Source organism: Musca autumnalis, unplaced genomic scaffold (genome assembly GCF_047663935.1).
Source record: "Musca autumnalis isolate F117 unplaced genomic scaffold, ASM4766393v1 scaffold_4, whole genome shotgun sequence".
Taxonomy (NCBI): Eukaryota; Metazoa; Arthropoda; class Insecta; order Diptera; family Muscidae; genus Musca; species Musca autumnalis.
The window spans coordinates 53,589,278-53,609,861 of NW_027411977.1; the positions used below are offsets into that span (position 1 = coordinate 53,589,278).

At 36.1% G+C, this 20,584-nt stretch overlaps 1 protein-coding gene across 33 annotated transcripts in view; it reads right to left on the reverse strand.

Moving 5' to 3' along the window:
* Positions 1 to 6,111: 6,111 nt before the first annotated feature.
* The window catches only part of LOC141403450 (protein alan shepard-like), a 684,579-nt gene continuing 670,106 nt past the window's right edge, over positions 6,112 to 20,584 (reverse strand). For 29 of the 33 annotated variants that reach the window (XM_073985872.1, XM_073985868.1, XM_073985871.1 and 26 more), the window contains 5 exons: positions 11,956 to 12,097; positions 11,413 to 11,789; positions 6,756 to 6,908; positions 6,396 to 6,563; positions 6,112 to 6,277 (listed from right to left, as the gene is read on the reverse strand). In XM_073985872.1, the coding sequence (XP_073841973.1) occupies positions 6,417 to 6,563; positions 6,756 to 6,908; positions 11,413 to 11,789; positions 11,956 to 12,097 (819 nt within the window). In that variant the 3' untranslated portion in view covers positions 6,112 to 6,277; positions 6,396 to 6,416. The remainder of the gene's footprint in view (positions 6,278 to 6,395; positions 6,564 to 6,755; positions 6,909 to 11,412; positions 11,790 to 11,955; positions 12,098 to 20,584) is intronic. The other 4 variants (XM_073985876.1, XM_073985874.1, XM_073985877.1 and 1 more) reach the window with 1 other exon arrangement.

The window sequence follows — 20,584 nt, forward strand, 5'->3', positions numbered from 1 at the left end:
AGTTAATGTAAACTTTTTGCACTAAAATTTTTTTTTATAGCCCACCCATCAAATCCACATCCAAAACTTTTAATATTATCAACAAACTTTTCAGAAAATGTTATTTTAAATGTCGTCTAATTTTCATATGATTATCGCTTTAGATTATCTGGGAAATATTTTTCATATTTAAAGAGATATAACTTCATTATGGATGCACATATCGACAAAATTCTTTCAGATTCGTTGTATCGGATGTGTTTACTGTAAGAAAAAAACATAAACATATGTAAAAGTTAACATCACATTTTTTTGATTGTTGTCCACGCGGCAACACTGTGCGCCGTTCGGACTCGGCGATAAAAACGAGGTCACATATCAATAACTTATGCCCGTAATTTCTACGCGTAGTTATCTATGAGTTCATAGATATCCCCCGTGTAAGCAAAATTTCATAATTTCAATCCATAGGTAACGTTAACGGGTCGAAAACGGCCGTGTTACTTACACCAGGGATTTTGCCTGGTTGATCGTTAATGTGCTAAAAATTGTAAAACACTTATATGTGGCAATGTTTTTACGAAATCATGAATGAAAATAACCAATGTTACCACAGGTTTCCATATTTATATATAATTGTTCCACAAACATCCCATAAGGAACAAGGGAGACTTCTCTCATATCAATGAGTGCACCCCGATTCATATTAGATCAATGATATGGGACCTACAGTTTATTGCCGAGTCCGAACGGCATGTCAAAGACACCACTTTTGTAGAGATTTACATGGCTGAAATACTCAGGAAATGTCGCCAACATTACTGAATGGAATTTTGCCACCGTTGAAAAGTGTTTTGATGTTGTCTGGACAGGGAATCGAACCCACGACCTTTTGTGTGCAAGGCGGGTGTGCATACCATTGCACCACGGTGGCACCCAAACTTTCAAAAATTTCAAAATTTGCACGCATCGGTAAATGGCACGTAGAAATTACCAAACGCGTAAAGATAACTAATAGGTAGCTACCTACGCTGAAAGAAAATTACGTTGTATCAATTAAAATTTTCATTGATTTTGAACCAACGTAAGACTTCATTGTAACATCATTGAGTTTCATAAAATAATTTTCATTATTGTTTCGTAGTATTAATGTGAAAGTTTCATAGCGATAATAGAACTGTAACTTCAAACTACTTTATTGATTTAATAAAGAAGTATCATAGCATAATTGAGGAAATTTCATTGGAATAATGAAGAAACTCATTATTGTTATTTAATGAAACTTTTCATTTATTCAATGAAGCTCTACGTTGGTTCAAAATCAATGAAACATTTTTCTTTCTGTGTACCCGGTTACCTAGGGCTAGAAATTACGGGCATTAATATGAATCCATTGGTATAACAGAAGCCTTCCTTGTCCCTACTGGGATGTGTGTGGAACAATTATATAAAATATACATTTCTAAAAAATATTCTAAAATTGGAAAATTCACATTGATTAGCCCCTCCTGCTACATCTTCAAATTGTCTTTGAATGTCAGGTTTCTTTTCGGAATACACCTAAAATAAATAAATAAATATCTATATACAATGCACTCTGCTATGTCTCTGATATTTGATATTTGAGAAAATTGTGAGTTTGTTGAAGATCTATCGTCCAAAAATTGTGCACTGGTACCTCACATATTCTTGATAATGCACGTAATTTTGTGCTTTGCAGAGTATTTCGAAGATAGTTCAATGTGAATATATATTGTGATATCAAAAATATATTTTATACCGATAGAAATAACTAATAACGAATAGAAATTCAAATAATTTGCATGCAAGCAAGTTTATAAATCCAAAAATTATTCATATTCAATTACAGATAGTATAAGTCAGCTGCGCTAACGGTGATAGACCTTCATCCTCTGACAAAAAAAAAAAAAAAACACAATAATTAGGCCGCATAAAAATATATTGATTTTGTATCACGAGTTTGCTCCGAAATACGTGGAATCTGTAGGTATCGTAATGTGGGGCTATTTTAGTAAGCTAACTTCTGATTTCTGAAAAAGTTTGAGAATTATTTTTCGGATTTCTAATTTTAATTGGAACCGACAGGGGTCTTTGGAAATTTTTTACCATTACCTCAGGAAGTATTGACTTACCCCAGAAAAATCGTACCGTTGCAAAAGGGACGGTGAAAAAAACATTCTTCAAAACAAATCAAATAAATCCGATACGAGTCCTTGATGAAATAATACGATGTGCAAAGTTTGGACCAATCAGAAAATCCCCTTGAGAGTTATCTTGCGGATTTGCCATTTTATTTAGGTTTCCTGTTTGTTTTTCTGGGTTTCTTGGAGTTTTTCGGCCATAATCTCAGAAAGTATGAACTTACCACTGCAATTGTACCACTATTGTGGGCGAGGAGTGGACCTATATAGCCTATATTCGAACTTAAACTAAGTTTGGCCAAAACATTACGAAGTAGAAAATTTGGTTTAAATCGGAAGACCTGTTCCAAAGTTTTCGTGCGCACCAGCCAGCTAGGCAGTAAGAGAGACAGATGAACGGACAGGGCGAAATCGACTCCAACGAATTTCGTCAAAACATACTTGGGGTCCAAAACCATTATTTCGATGAGACATATCTTTGGTCGCAATTTGTATGTGATTTAGGGTAAATCCTAAAATAGAATAGATTGCGAGCCGACCCCAAGCTGCAATATTTGTATAAAAAATCAAGTTGAATAACTGAACTGAAAATTTCTCTGTCATGATAGAGACAATTCATTGTAGCATGGGAGGAAATTGTGGTTCTCCACACAAAGCTACTTTGCCCATGACATTAAAATTATACAAAGCGATTTTAATGCCAAAATTGGAAAGGAGAATATCTTTGGCCCAACATTCGGGAAATTCAGTCTCCACAGTGAAACATCTGATAATGGTATGAGGCTGATAGACTTTGCAGCTGCAAGAAACATGGTAGTTAGCAGTACCAGATATAAGCATCTCGATATTCATAATGGCACATGGCTGTCCCCAGATCAAAGAACAAGAAATCAAATTGATCACGTTGTGATAGATGGAAGACATGCATCAAGCGTGTTGGATGTACGATCGTTCCGAGGTGCAAACATAGACTCGAAGCACTACCTTGTTGCAGCAAAGGTACGTACCAGATTAAACGTAGCAAACAAAGTGCAAACAGACACAGTTCTATGTCTTTGTTATTAATTTTGCCTTCGAAATTTTGACTTTGACTTTGAATTATACCAAGAATTTTAAAAATTTTTGAAAACAAATTGCATATTTCTATAATTTGGCATGTTCTTTCTTCAAATCAAATTATAAAGCTCGCGTTTTTAAAAGTGAAAAAATCGGCTTTTTGCCCAAAAACCTGTCCGAATTATCTACAGTGCAGTGGCACGTGTTAACATATTCCGATTGTGCCCAGACTTTGGAAATTTTAAAATCTTAACACTTTAGGGGGGTGTCGCCTAAAAAATCCGATATCGATTTTTTTACTTTGAGTTAAAACCAGTCTAATGATTAACTAAGGCAATTTATTCCCGAATTTTGGACGAAAATAACTAATAGCAGTCCTTTTGCAACAGTATTCGAGGTCTCATATGAACATAAATGTTACCAGCGTTTAGAAATTCAACGAAAATAATTCCGGGCTGAGGCAACGTAATGACATTTTTGGTTCCACGTCGTTAAATATTTGTATTTCGTTCCATATTTGTAATTTTAGAACACTGTTCTGAAAATTATGAGGAATTAAAGATTATTAGACTCGAAAATTTCCCCGCAAATAATCCATTTCTTCAATAGGTTCTTTCCTGGCCAACTTACCTCATTCCTTTGACATTTATGTATTCATTTTGGACCGTTCGGTAAATAAATTGTATTTTCTAGAAGTAAGAATCGTTATTTTTGCAATTTTATCAGCAATAGTCCTCGTTCATAGTAAGCTTAAAATTTTAGTCGTAAGCAGACAGTATGAAGGCTTGTATAGCTAAATTGGTCCACATAATTTCTCGCAGTTTTCGACATTTATGCTGGTGAGGATTTATTATCGCCCATGTCCCCTATCTTTATCCTAAAGTGGTCTAATTATAAAAGTCGAAAAAAGGTAAAGTCAATTCTCCCGCTAATTGAGACATATGTGTTTAGTTTTCATGACTGATGGACCGTTGAACTTTAATTTAAGAGAAAATTTCTAAATATATAGTTTTTCTTAATAGGAGAGATGCCGTGCCACCAAAATTTTCAAACCGATATATTCGTTATTATTGCAAATGTAGTGTTTTTCTGATACGATCACATTTTAAAGGAGTTTTTAAACGTTTTTGAAAAAAGGGACCATATACCCCTTTAGTGACTCGCATGAGGGTTAATTTTTTTTCATAAAAGATACCCAGCATTGTTGTCAGTAACATTGCCATAGACACGTTATGCCTAAAATGCAGGGATTCCAAGGAATCTGATGTCGAATATTTCGAAACCTGTAGAAATGGGCGGAACTTGCCACGCCTATTTACGTTACTTCCCGACGAAAGTTGTCTATGTGTGTCTATATGTGTTTCGACGTAAACTTTCAAACGCCGATACACGTGTCTTTTTTTTGGTCCACTTTCATAATCTGTGCGGGGTTTGAAACCAGAATTTTTCCCTTAACCATTATGATAAAAATCGTAGATGTGCTCGCAAAAAAAAACATTGTTTACATTTTTTAAAATTGAATTGCAACAGAAATTTGTTACCACATAGCCACAATGGCCTTAAGGCTGAGGGTATAAAAATGCAAAAACATTAATTAACTAATTAATTAATTTCCTCAAGTAGCTGTATCCTAACTTTAAATTAATATTGCGAATAATTCTCTAATAGAAATCCCCTTAAAATTGCGTTTAACCTTAAGTAAATTTTAGAAGTCGCATTTTTAACAATTCTTTTCGCCGGTTGATAGTGTGATTTATTGAGAACAAAATTTGTTTGTTTAAATTCATTTCATATATTTATATAGAAGTACATACTTACCAAAATTCCCACTCACCCACAAAAGCACCATTAAATATTCAACATCCACCACAACTGCAGGGTTTTACTTAAAAATATCCTTTCAAGTTTTATTTTCTCCGTTTATTCAAAATAAATAATACATCCACATTTATGGTTTTTTCCTCTTTTTTTCACTTACATTTAATTTAACTTTTATTTCGCTTTATCTCTTCATTATCTTCTTTGCTTCAGCTTATCATTGGTTTACCACTACGTTTGTTTTTTTTTTGTTTTTTCTTTAAGAACTACTGGATTTTCTGGGATTTTTATCATCTTCTTTTTTTGTTTGGAAATTTTACAAAAATAGCTTAAGAAAGACAGTAAACAAAGAAGGTGAGGAAAAAAACATAAAAAATTCATTTATTATTATAAACTACTAAAACTAGAAAAAAAACATTACAAAAACACATGACTACATTCAAATAAAAAACCTATTTCCAGGGAGTTTTAAGATGGTGCAGCAGCACCAACTTTATCTCTCCCTCAGATCCTAATAAACGATGGAATGTGCAGCTTAAGATTACTCGGTATTCCCAAAGAAAGAAAGAACGAAACGAATATGAAACATTTCTATTTGGCTACGGCGAAAATTATGCTGGTGATGATGAGATGATGATGATGATTATGTCCTCCAAAGGCCAGGGCAGCTAAGCTGGCAGCTCCGGCATTCGGTTAGGTGACACTCATTTGCTCAACAAAGAGTTGGCTGGTCTCTTTGTAAGAGAAATAAAAAAATACTTATTTTTTCTTCTTGTTGTCTGTCATGAGGCAAAGCTACAGCATGTTTTTGTTTTGTCTTATACTTAATGTTTTTTTGTTTATTTTTCTTCTTCTTATACTGCTGGTTATTTTTTCTTCGTCGTATAAAACGTTGCCAGATGTTTGCATACTTATGTTGTAAGTGATTGAGTGTGTTGTTGTTGTCGTTATCTATGATGTATGTAAGTATGTGTGAATTGTAGACAAAAAGCCAAAAAGCCATTAGAATTATTTGGCTTTTGTTTTTTCTTATTTTTGTTTTCTTTTTTTTTTGTTTTACTAAAAAGCGTGTTTTTTCTTTCAAAAAATTCATTCATTTTTCATTCTATCATCATCAATGTTGCTTGGTTTCATTCTTCTTCTTTCGGCTTTCTTCTCATATATCTTTTCTTCTTCTTCTTATTCCTTCTTCAACGGTTTCCGGTTACAAACATAAATTTTGGTTTCTTATGATACTCATCCATTTATGGATAGACTTAGAACTGTTTTGAGAAAAAAACAAAGAAAGAAAGAAAAGAAGAACACAAAATAAAATTTCAATTACCACGTCTCTGCTTTGGGGTTTCGGATGCAGCATCCACAGCAGCATTGCCAACTCACCTTAACAAACAAAACATTCATCTACTTGGGTGCTAAGGGATGTAAAAATTGTGTATAAGCAGCCCCATTGGGTGAGGCAGCAGTACTCAATGCCTGCTCAGAGGAATCTGTCATAGGTATGGTAGGAATCATTGGAGGAGCATAATAAGGATATGAGGGACTTATATACTGCAATTTAAAGAAACGAAGAAACATACAGAGCAGAGAAAGATAATGTTAATTGTTGTTTATATGTATGAGAGTATGTGTGAATGTGTTTTGTTTTAAGAAAAATTTAATTTAATAAAAACAATTAATAAATTCAAATTGCAAATAGTTTTGCAAATTGTTGTTGCAAAACAAAATCATCATCTAAATCACCTGCAAAGGACCCATGGGTGGCATCATAGCTCCATATGGCATTACGGCTTCCGAGCCATTCAAATACATTCCGGGACCCTGTAGGGTATTCACTAGATCTGTCTTATATGGCGAAACGCTTAAATGTTGTGGCGACGAAGCCAATTGTAAATACTGCAAAGAGAACAGAAAAGGGTTTATAAAAAATGTGTTCAATTTTTTCATCTTTCCTCTTTAATTTCACCTAATAAGTTTAAAATTTTCTTCCTTGGTGTTTACAGAAATACTCGTATATAAAAACAATTATGAACGGCGTAATGCTCGGCCGGGCCGAACTTTGTGTACCCTCCACCACGAACTATATTAAAGTTAATAGGAACATTTTGTTTCCTTTCGTTTATTAACGTTAAGGCTTATTTCTTGGAGGATCAGAATATCTTAACTCATGAAAATCACTTAATTTTGATATCTTTCTTAGAGGAGGCTTTTTAACCATTGAGATTCCAAAATATCAAGTTACAAGAACTTCAGAAAGAAAATGTAGCAACACAATTTAACCGAAGAAACAAGTAAAAAGTAGTTAAGTTCGCCTGGGCCGAACGTTTTATATCTGTTTTTGTAACATAAAATATTCTTAACTAAAATGGAATATTGATTTTCGATTTAAATAGGTGCAAAAATTTCGACCACGGATACCCCAAATAACTAAATTATCTAATTTAAAAAAATGCATTTAATCAGGTTGTACCTTATTATGGAACCAATATCAAAGTGTGGATCCATCTTGACAATTTTTGGAGGAAAAGTTGTGTAGCTGCAGAGAACCTCATATGTCAAATTACGGGTAGTTCCGTCAAACTATATACCTAAGACCCAGAAAACACCGAAAATCTGGAGGTACCGTTATATGGGGACTATATCAAAACATCGACCTACGTTGACAATTTTTGGTGGAGAAGTTTCGTGACCACTGAGAAATTCATATGTCAAATTACAGTTAGCTTGGTTAAAACTTTTAGCTAAAACCATCAAACTACCCAAAAGTAAAGAGGCTATACTAAAACATGGACCTATGTTGACGATTTTAAGTTAAGAAGTTTCGAGACCACTTTGAACCTCATATGTCCAATTACAGCTAGTTCGGTTAAAAATTTTAGCTAAAACCCTCAAGATACCGAAAATCCCGAAGGGCAGTTATATGCGGATTAAATCAAAACATGTTGACAATTTTTGGTGGAGAAGTTTCGTGGCCACTTAGAACCTCAAATGTCAAATTACAGCTAGTTCGGTTAAAAATTGTAGCTAAACCCCTCAAGATACCGAAAATCGGGAAGTACTGTTATATGGGGACTATATCAAAACATGGACCTAAGTTGAAAATGTTTGGTGGAAAAGTTTCATGGCTATTGAGAACCTCAAATGTCAAATTACAGATATTTCGGATAAAAATGTTAGCTAAGACCCTCAAAATACCGACAAATCGGGAGGTCCCGTTATATGGGGGCTATACCAAAACATGGACCTATTTTGACAATTTTCAGTGAAGAAGTTTTGTGACCACTGAGAACCTCAAATGTCAAATTACAGCTAGTTCGGTTAAAAATGGTAGCTAAAACCCTCAAAATACCGAATATCGGGAAGTACTGTTATATGGGGACTATATCAAAACATGAATCTAAGTTGACAATTTTTGATGGAAAATTTTCGTGGCTAGTGAGAACCTCAAATGTCAAATTACAGCTATTTCGGTTAAAAATTTTAGCTGAAACCCTCAAAATACCGAAAAATCTAGAGGTCCCGTTATGTGGGGGCTATACCAAAACATGGACCCATCTTGACAATATTTGGTGGAGAAGTGTTGTGACCACTGAGAACCCTAAATGTCAAATTACAGCTATTTCGGTTAAAAATTGTAGCTAAAATACTCAAAATACCAAAAATCGGGAGGTACCGTTGTATGGGTGCTATCTATACCAACACGTGGGCCAATATATCCCATCTTCGACCTTATTACTTCAATGCGTTACAAACGGGTGGAGGTTATAACAAGAAAAAATTGCAGCAATTTCGAAAATTACACAAAAAATGCCTCAAAATATATAAAATTGGGTAATCGTACTTTTGTGGGGGAGGTACCGGAAGAGGTGGATCTATAAGCCGAAGGAGTGGACCGATATAACCCATCTTAGAACTTATTTTTATTTTGAGCAAAGTTTTACGACTGCTAAATTTTTGACCAAATCGGTTTATCCATTCGAGAGTTATCGTGCGCTCCATCCACTGCACATGGCGGATTTTTACAGCTATCGGGCCATTTTCTCAGGTAGTATGGACTTGCCCCTAAAAAACTTGTACCGTCGTAATGGGCGCAGCGAATACAAATCGTTACAAAAAAATCAAAACGATTCGAGAGGAGATCTTAAACTGTACTTTTCCGAAATTTTGTGTGGGTTGTACCCGAAGGAGTGGACCGATGTAGTCCATATTCGAACTTGATCTATGTCTGGTAGAAATATTACCGCGTGCGAATTATTAACGATATCAGTAAGTCACTTCGTGAGTTATCCTGGGCACCATTTTTGCGAAAACTTTTGAACTTTTGCAGGGGAGGTAACCAAGTGAATGGGCCGATATGACCCATCTTCGAACTTAAACTAAGTTTGGATAAAATATTACGAAAGCCAAATTTTGGACCAAATCGTTTAATACGTTCGAGAGTTATCATGCACTCCAGCCAGCCAGACAGACAGACGGATGGACATTGCTAAATCCACTCCAAATTGTCTGAAACGGATTTCGTCCAAACATACTTGGGGCCTAAAATGAAGACGTAGACCTTTACCGACAAATTTAAGTACTATACCGACAAATTTCTGGTGCTAAATGCTTATACCCACACCGGAGATTAAATACCAAATGTCAGCCCTTTCGGTGGGATACTGAGGCCACACCCTTCAAAATACCGAAAATCGGGAGGTATCCTTTTATGGGAGCTATATGAAGACGTGGACCTATACTAATAATTATCTTCTGGAATTTTTTTGCTCCCGTCGAAGCTAAATAACACATATCATTCATTTAGCTTTTATAATGACGCTGAAACCTTAAAAATTCCGGAAATCCCAAGGTATCCTTCTATGGGGGCCATATGTGGACCTTTACCGACTTTCTGGTGCTGAGTTTTATACCCCCAAAGAAGACTAAATACGTAAGTTCAGCCCTCTCGTTGGAATTTTGGGGCCACACCCTTCAAAATACCGAAAATCGGGAGGTACCCTTTTATGGGAGATATATGAAAACGTGGACTTATACTGATATTTCTGTTATGGGATGTTTTATACTCGCGTCGAAAACTATATAACAAATCCCAACAATTTTGGTTTGATAATGACGCTGAAACCTTCAAAATACCGAGTAGCGAGAGGTACTCTTCAATGGGCCCTTATGAAGACGTGGACATATAGCGACAAATTTCTGGTGCAAAGTTTTATACTCCCAACGAAGACTAAATACACAACGCAATTAAAAACGGCACCATAACCCACTACCGAAAAATAAATTGAAATCAGATTTCAGTAAATACGTTTGGATGCTTCCGAAAATCGGCAGATCGGTAGGATAATGCGACTAAAACCTTGAAATTGGCGAAAATCGGCCGGTAAAGTACTATGGTGTTTATATTGAATCGTGAACATATTCCAAGAATTCTCTGCAAGAATGTTTAATACCCATAACGGGGATAAAGTAGTCACTGTCTTCTTAGCTTTTAGTGAAATGTGTAGAGACCATTTGTTTTAACCTCCGGCTATATACGAATCTACAATCACACTCGTGATTTATATCATGACAGCTATAATACAGTGCGTCACCTTTAGGTGTTGTTTTGACGCCTTTCCCAATCCACAGTATTTCCGGTATTATATTAATATCGGTTTTTTACTTTGCAGGAACATCTGCCACTACGTAACTTGTCCCCTCTTTATAGAGAGTCTGTTTGCGGAGATCGTCAACCCGACGCCCGAACCATAGTTTGTATGATTCTTATGGGTGAACGAGCAACACAGGCTAGCTCACTACCTTTAGTGGGTGTTAGAGGCAGTTTGCCAGGTGAAACCACGAGAAGTCTGTATCCATTTGACCTGTATCAGGACCGTTCCTTGGTATCTTTCATGCCAAGCATTACTAAAGACCTCATTAGGAGGTACCATTCATTATATTGCCCTATACCAAAACGAGGACCTATTTATATATTTTTCTGTATGAAAATTCGCTGGCTGTTAAATCCTGTAAAGGATAACTGCAGATGTCTTTGTTTTGTTTACAGATGTGGACAAAAACATCAGAATACCCAAAATCGAACATTGGCGATATATGTATGTCTTATATAGTCTTTCTTCGAACTAGGCCTGCCTGCAAGCCAAAGATACGCTTGTGCATCATCTGTCAATTCGTTTGGATGCTAAAATTCGAGGTATATACCAGGACGGCCGATAAGTCCTGCTGTTATAAAACATTATTGTGGTTTAAAAGTTGTATAAAAAAAATCACAGTATGAACAAAGTAGGGAAACATGGGCAGCTTCACCATGCCGACGTCCGCAAACAGTTTATGCAACGTTGCTGGAAAAATTACTCCCCTTCCCCGTATAAACAATGAATTTCCCACTTTTTAAACTCACCTGATTTTCAAATGCCGCAGCTGGTTGTGTAGCTGTTGTAGCCATCATATAACCGGGTATCCATGGAGAACTAGCCAAGGGATAACTACCTATTTGGGGTGTACCAAAACGAGTATAGCCAGCTGTAGTACCATTTTGCTGAGCCCCTGGATCAGGGGTTACAGGTATACTTTCCATACCTGCTGTTCCGGCTGAGATATCCAAACGCGAACGATTATTGGGATCACGAGCTTTTAGCAAATTCTTTTTAGCCGATGAACCGCTATCAGCGAACTTAACCACCAATGGATCATTAGCACCCGGTATTGTAGTACCATTCAAAACTTGTATAATCTGTTCGCATTTTTCACGATTTTCCATGCGTGCAAAACCAACACCTGCAAATTTATCATGGAATCAGAAGAAGAAGAAAGGGGAGAAAGAAAAATGAAAATAAAAATGGTTAATTAATAAACCAACAAATTAAGTGGATTACAAATTGTAATCTATGATTTTTTGTTGTTGTTGCTAGTTTCTAGTGTTTGTTTTGCTGTTTTCATTTACCTCGAGAATTCAATTGTGCATCACATAGAATCTTGGTCGATACCACGTGTCCGTACTTCGATAACATTTTCTCTAAATCAGTCTCTTTGAAATATGGCGGCAAATTTGTGATGTACAAATTTGTTGGATCCTGTTCTTGTTGCTGTTGTTTTTTGAGTTTGGTTGGTAGGTTGTAGGTGGGTCGTGGGTGAGTGGTGTCGATGATGGTTTAAAGTTTTTTTCAAAAACAAATTTACAGTTAGTTAAGAATTCATATACAGGTGTGTTGTTGTTGGGTTTTTTTACTATTAGTTATGGGTTAATTGAGTAAATATATTGGGATGTTTGATGTTAGTTATAATAGCTACAATTACATGTGTGTTAGTATGTGTGTGTCTGCTGTTTGAAATGAGACATTTGGTAGTTATTATGATGGTGGTAGCTAGGTTGGTATGTTTTGTAACTACAATTATGTACTACTCAACTTTTGTAAAACAATTGTTAACTAAGGCCGGTCCATGTCTACTGAAAATTACTTAGTTTAAAACTCAGTTTCTAAGGGTTTTTTTGGTAAGAAAAAACAACTTTCTATTAACAAATATTTTTTTGTAACTAGAATAGAAGACAAGACACCATACCCATTTGTGAGACATATTGGGTAACTGTAAATTTTATTCTTTTTATTTTTGGATTAGTTTTGAATTACATTGCGAGATCAATATATAGATTTTTAGGAATGATAGAAGAAACCTGGTTTTCAATAATTTGGGTATGATGTTTGAGTAAAGAATTTCTATCTTCTTACTATTCAACAACTATTTATATAATTAATTTATAACATGTTTTTTATAACATATTTTGTGATCATGCTTAAGATCTCAATAAAATGGCAACTGTTCAAATGAACATGCTTCTAATGTCAATTGGCTATTTATTCACATACTTTTTTCTTAGTTTTGTAATTTTAATTTATTAATTTGAAAACACTTATGTATATAGGTAACTTTTTCAATTGCTATTGTGGGTTAAATGAACACTGTGTTACCCTGCATAAATAACCGAATAACCCATTACAAAATAATTTAAACAAAATACCGTTTGCATTGCCAGAAGTTTAAAAAATACAAGGCAAACATATTTATTTTACTCATTACCATATTACCACATATTTATTTTACTCATTATTTTACTCATTCCGAAGGACCCCACTTCACCTGCGGAATGAATACGAATTTCTTTATCTTATCTTTGAAAATTCGTTCGTAATTTAGGTTTTTACGAAAAGAAACATTGACCACTCCATTTTTTTAAAAATGTACATCTACAAAATTACTAAACCGACTCTTTTGGAATTTTCAGGGGATGAAAATAGGCTACATATTTTGTTGAATTTCGGTTTTAAAATTAATTTGTGAGATAATGGAGATTGTTTCTCTGACCTTACGTACTTAATTGGGGCCTAAAGAGCCGACCACGCCCATTTTTTATACCCTCAGCATTTATGCTAACGAGGGTATACACACTTTCAAAATGTGCCTCATCGATATAATGGCTTTAGACCCCAAGTATGTTAGGACGAACTGTGTTTCAGACAATTAGGATTAGCCATGTCCGTCCGTCTGTCTGTCTGGCTGGAGCGCATGATAACTCTCGAACGGATCAACCGATTCGGTCCAAAATTCGGCTTTCGAAATATTTTGTCCAAACTTAGTTTAAGTTCGAATGTGGGTTATATCGGTCCACTCCTTCCGGTACCTCCCCCACAAAAGCTCGGAGATGTAAGGAAAATTTGTGCGCATGATAACTCTCGAACGGATCAATCGATTCGGCCCAAAATTCGGCTTTCGTAATATTTTGTCTAAACTTAGTTTAAGTTTGAAGATGGGCCATATCGGCCTACTCCTTTGGGTACCTCCCCCACAAAAGTTCAATTTTTTACGAAGTGACTAACCGATTTGGTCCACATCGTAATATTTCTATCAGACATAGATAAGGTTCGAATATGTACAGCATCGGTTCACTCCTTCGGGTACCTCCCACACAAAATTTCGGAAAAGTGCAGTTTAAGACCTCCTCTCGAATCCTTTTGATTTTTGCTGTAGCAACTTGAGTTCGCTTCCCCCATTACGACGGTGCAATTTTTTTCAGCGGCAATTCCATACTTCTTGAGAAAATGGCCTGAATGCTCTAAAAACCCGCTATGGCACCATGTGTAGTGGATGTTGCGCGCGGTAACTCCTTCTATCCAAAATTTGGCAATCGTAATATTTTGCCCAAACTTAAATCATGTTCTAAGATGGGCCTTATCGGTCCACTCCTTTTGGCACCTCATCCAGAACAGTTCAAAAGTTTTCGCTAAAATGGTGCACACGATAACTCTCGAAGACAGTAACCGATTTGGTCCATACTTTGACCATAGAATATGGACTATATGTCAACTCTTTCGTGTACCTCCCACACCAAATTTCAGAAAAGTGCAGGTTAGTAACTCCTCTCGAATAGTTTTGATTTTTCTTGCAACTGGTTGCGCTGAAGGCGTCTATGGCCATGGTACAAGTTTTTTCAGTGGCAAGTCCATATTTTTTGAGAAAAATGACCGAAAACTGCAAAAAACCCGTAAGACCAGCATGTGCAGTGGCTGGTGCGCACGACAACTCTCGAACCGAATACTGCGTTGGTCCACACTTTGGATATTGTAACAATTCTTCGAACTTAAGATGAAATTCGAAGGTGGTGCTTATAGGTCTACTCCTTCCGGTACCTCCCCACAAAAGTTCGAAAATAGTCGCTAAAATTGTACTCTCGATATCTCATAGACGTATCAACCGATATGGTCCAAACTTTGGATCTCTAAATATTGTCGAAACTTAGTTCATGTTCAACTTTGGAGCCTATCTGTCCAATCCTTGTGGTACCACCCACACAAATGTTCAACATTTTTGTGTGATTAAGGGTCTGTTGGAGGATCCTTTGGACATTTTTACCGAAGGTTTTTCTAGCGGCCCTGTTTACAACGATATTATGTTTATCGTAGGCTAGTGTGATAAAAAAGCTCTATCGATATCCCCGCAAATTTTTGAGCTTTAATACTATCTATACTTTTGTCGGTTCATACGCCCAAAATTTTGAAAATCCCCCAAAATCCATAAGTTTTTTTTTTGGAAAAGAGTATTTTAAACCACATAGGCTGAGGGTATATCTCTGTCGGCGAAGCCGGCTGATACTCTTTTATTTGTTTTAATATGTTATGTCTACAAAACTACTGAACGGATTTTCTTGAAATTTGCAGACAATATTCATAGTTGTGCTACTGCGAAAATAGAAAATAATATTTATACAGCGGGGGTGGAGAGGTCCCCTGTCCCCTATTTATACCCAAAACCACAATGGTATTATGTATTTGTTCTTTATTTTGTATCATTGTCCTTTTTAGGAATATGTATATGTAGAATCTGATTTACGATCGAAAAATTCGATGACAGAGAAGCCAATCCGCAGCCGAGGAGCTGCTACCAACAGCGAAACCAGGTCACATAAGGTGGTTCTGTGGGTTCGAATCTTCGGCTTGTCTTTTTCACTTGCAACAATTTTTGATCGTTAAGCTCGACTCCAACGAGAAATTATTTAAAATTAATATTAATATGATCTTCGCCTTAATAGGCAAAAGATTTTTTTATTTTGGTCTTAACCTACAATCTTATTGAATATGAAATAAGATCGTAAACATGATCACATCCTGCCTTAAATAAAAAACTACATAAATATTTCTGTTGTTGTAAAGTTTTAAAGGTTTCTAATATTCTACAAATTTAAATGAAAATACTCTTAAAATCTCGAATAGAATAAAATAAATAATTTTGAACATAAAGAAAAATGAAGAAAATTAACTATTTTATACTTCGAAAAATGTTTTCAACCAACTGAGAATATAATTTAGCCGAAATCCCATATAGTTGTGTTTACGTAACCCTGAATTTGTATATTTAAACAATTAACCCAGATATGCCCAAGGCTTGATAGTGATCATGATAATTTTTTGCAATTTTTTTATATTTTCCTCTCAAAAATTAAAATGTTGTGTACTGGGCCCCTCCCAAATGGTGTCAAGATGTATTTCTAGCTATATCCTTGAGGCCAGAAATAAAAACGGTACTCTGATAAAGCTGATATGTCATGAAAACAAGAATTTTGTGTGTCCTATATACAGGACATTGTGCATATCTGGGTTAACAAATATCAAATGTTCTTTCCTACGGTTATACGAAGAGAAATATTACAATAGTGTGTGACAGTAAAAAACTTGTATTTATGGACTAATTGCTGGAAAGTGATGATCTTGTACTAGATTTAGTAAGTCAAGTGGATCGAAACTGTCACTCCATTCCATATACATATTGCTCATTTACTCAAGGAGTGGCACATCTCAAAAAATCAAGTTTAAGTTGTCGATTGAAATTTGACTTCCCAACTTAAAAATCATATTTTTTAAAGAGCTAGCCAGATATCATTACTAAATGCCTGTGCAAGGTCAAGCATGATTTGAAGTGTTTAAGTACTTCATAAACTCAAAACCCGTTTTTGTTGATTTATGCCAAACTTCTAGTAAATCAGATGTAACTCGTTGAGTTTTAGAGATATCAACACGAAAATTTGACACAAGATAAAGTAGAAGTCGAAGAAAAAATAGAAATAACTCCAAAAACTTATTATTTGAGTTATGTCACTTCTTGAGTAAATGAGCGATATGTCAAATAAAACCTTATATAGGAGATTTAATTGTCGAAAACTATATATAAAAAATTATAGTTTAGAACTTCTACAGATGCACTATTGTGTATCTGTTTTCAGCAAATTACACTGTGCAATAGTTTTAAGGTAATCTTGTACAAACAATTTGAGCTGAGGGGTTTTTGAAAGTACAAAACCAAACGACAAAACCCCTAGTTGGGTTATGTTGTGTCAGATCCAGCTTGGATTTTATGGCCCCATCTAAACTTGGATACATATTGACTTTTTAAAGAAATTCTGGGCTATATCTCTGAAACCTATGTGAATCTTCATCTGACCTCTGAATTAAATTTGTAGATAAGGGTAGGAGTAAAATATTTGTAGAAATAATGAACTCGAAAACGTGCATTTATTGCCTCAAATTTAAAAAAAAAAAAATTAAAAAATTCCATAAGTTGTATACATTTCGCACCAATTCTCCAAAACCGTTAATTATACCCTCAGCATTTATGCTAACGAGGGTATATACACTTTCATACAGGCAAAATGTGCCTCATCGAAATAATAGTTTTAGGCCCAACTATGTTTGGACGAAATGTGTTTCAGACAATTTGGAGTCGATTTAGCAATGTCCGTCCGTCTGTCTGGCTGGCTGGTGCGCACGATAACTATCGAACGGATGAACCAATTCGGTTCAAATTTTGGCTCTCGTAATATTTTGTCCAAAGTTAGTTTAAGTTCGAAGATGAGCTATATCGGTCCACTCCTTCCGAAAGTTCAAAAATGTTCGGAAAATTTGTGCACACGATAACTCTTGAAAGGAGTAACCGATTTGGTCCATACTTTGCCCATCGTGAAATGTGTACCAGACTTAGATAAGGTTTCAATATGGTCCACTCCTTCGGGTACCTCCCACACAAAATTTCGGAAAAGTTCAGTTTAGGACCTGCTCTCGAATCGCCTTGATTTTTGTTGTAACAACTTGTATTCACTATCACCCATACGAAGGTACATGTTTCATCAGGGGCAAGTCCATACTTCCTGAGAAAATAGTCTGAAAAATTCCTATGACACCGTGTGTAGTGGTTGGAGCGCAAGATAACTCTTGAACAGATCTGCCGATTCGACCTTCCTAATACTTTCTGCAACCTTAGTTTAAGTTCGAAGATAAGCAATATCGGTCCACTCCTTCAGGTACTTCCCTCACAAAGGTTCAAAAATGTTTGAAAAAATTGTGCGCACGATAACTCTTGATGGGAGTGGCCGATTTGGTCCATACTTTACACATCCTAATATATCTACCAGATATAGATCAGGTTCGAATAGGGACTATATTTGTCCTCTCCATCCGCTACCTCCCACACAAAATTTCGGATAATTTCACTTTAAGGCCTGCTCTCGAATCACTTTGATTTTTGTTGCAGCAACTTGCACTCGCAGCCACAATTACGACAGTAAAAGTTTTCTTCAGGGTCAAGTCCATACTTCTTGAGAAAACAGCCCGAAAGTTGTAAAAAGCCCTTATGGCGCCATATGTAGTGACTGGAGAGCTCGAACTGATGCTTATAGGTTCACTCCTTCCGGTACCTCCCCCACAAAAGTTCGAAAATATTCGCTAAAATGGTACGCGCGATATCTCATAGACGTAGCAACCAATTTGGTCCAAACTTTGGATCTCTAAATATTGTCGAAACTAAGTTTATATTGAAATTTGGGCCCTATCTGTCCGATCCTTGGGGTACCACCCACACAAATGTTGAACATTTTTGTGCGGTTAAGGGTCTGTTCGCGGATCCTTCCTGTTTATAGCGATTTTATGTTTTTCGTAGGCTAGTATGGTAAAAAAGCCCTATCTGTCGATATTCACGCAAATTTTTGCGCTTTAATCCTATCCATATTTTTGTCGGTTCATACGCCCAAAATTTTGAAAATCCCCCTAAATACATACGTTTTTTGGGAAAAAAGGATTTCAATCCACAAAGGCTGAGGGCATATCTCTGTCGGCAAAGCCGACTGATACTTTTTTATTTGTTTTTTTCTTAATGTTTTCTTTAAAAAAAAATATTCACAACTCTTTAGAACATGCCATTGTTGTCTCTATCACGTCGTTTTCAATATATTTTTCAGCGACGATTTAATAAGTATGTCAATAATGTGGTGAAATCCGAAACGCGAGAATAAACTGATGGTGTGAAGTGTGTTTGAAATACGTGTTGAAAAAGATATGATGTGGCCAATAACAGCAAGGCTAAAATCCTATTCGTTTCTGAGATAAAAGTCCGATAAATGCAAAAAACTGTAGTTTTAGCCCGGTTTAGATGAGGCCATAAAATCCGAACTGGATCTGACAGGACAAAACCCTACTAGGGTTTTTGTAGCCTCAATATGTACTTTCAAAAATTCGTACTAGAAGTTGTTTGCATTTTCAGTGTTGCATAGTGTTACCATCTTGTTTAAAGGCAGTACACAACCCATGCAGTTGATGACGTGGACATATGCGAGTAGCATGTGCTGTTTGAAGTGTTTTATGTTGTTGCTTCCGCTTACTTCTCCACTAAGGTAATAAATATATGGAGTTATAACTTATTGTTTTCATTACTAAGTATAAGCAGTGGTACAGATTGTCGGCTACATCACCATGTGTTGTGAGCTCAACATTTATTTTAATCTTCGCAAATATGACACAGTGTGTACTGTTTTCACCCAGAGACGTAGTCAGAAATGGCTCTTGACACCATTTCTCAGTCGGCTTTGCCGACAGGGATACACCCTCCGCCTGTGTGAATTGAAACACATACATATTTCCCAAAAAAAACGTTTGTATTTAGGCGGTCTTCAGAATTTTGGGCGTATGAACTTGCCGACAGATATATGGATTATGTTAAAATCTTAAAAGTCTTGCGCGGGAGGTTCTTAAGGAATGGACCGATATAGTCCGTTTTGGAAGTGTGTTTTAACTTTTGGGAGACATTCCTCTCGATAGGATCATTTTATCAGGAAGCATGGACTTTCCCACGAAAAATATCAAACGCTGTAAACAGGGTTACTAGGAGTACCTTCCGCAAAAAATTTCCAAAGGATTCTTGCACAGACCCTTAACCGCACTTAAACAAATATGTTGATCATTTGTGTGGGTGGTACCGATACGGCCCACTTTTCAACATAAAATAAGTTTGCACAAAATATTTCGAAATCGTAAGTTTGGACCAAATTGGTTGCTCCGTTTATGAGATATTGCGCTTACCATTGTAGCGGATATAATGGAATTCTGCGGGGGAGGTACCGGATGGAGTGAACCTATAAGCACCATCTTCGAATTTCATCTAATATTCGAAGAAATATAACGATATGCAAAGTGTGGACCATCGCAGTATTCAGTTCGGGAGTTGTCGTGCGCACCGGCCACTACACATAATGGAGGACATAAGGGTTTTTTACAGTTTCGGGCTATTTTCTTCTTGAGAAACTTGCCACTGAAAAAAACTGTACCATGGTAATAGACGCCTTCAGTGCAATCAGTTGCAAGAAAAATCAAAGGAGATACTAACCTGCACTTTTCCGAAATTTGTTGTGGGAGGTATACGAAAGAGTTGACATATAGTCCATATTCCAACCAGATCTATGTCTGTAGGAATATTACGATGCCGAAAGTATGGACCAAATCGGTTACTGGCTTCTAAAATTATCATGCGAACCATTTTAGCGAAAAGATTTAAACTTTTGTGGGGGAAGAACCCAAAGGAGTGGACCGATAAGACCCCTCATAGGACATGGTTTAAGTTTGGGCAAAATATTACGATTGCCAAATTTTGGATAGAATCGGTTTAACCGTTCAGGAGTTAGCGCACGCTACATCCACAACACATGGTGCCATAGCGGGTTTTTACAGCATTCAGGCCATTTTTTCAGGAAGTATGGAATT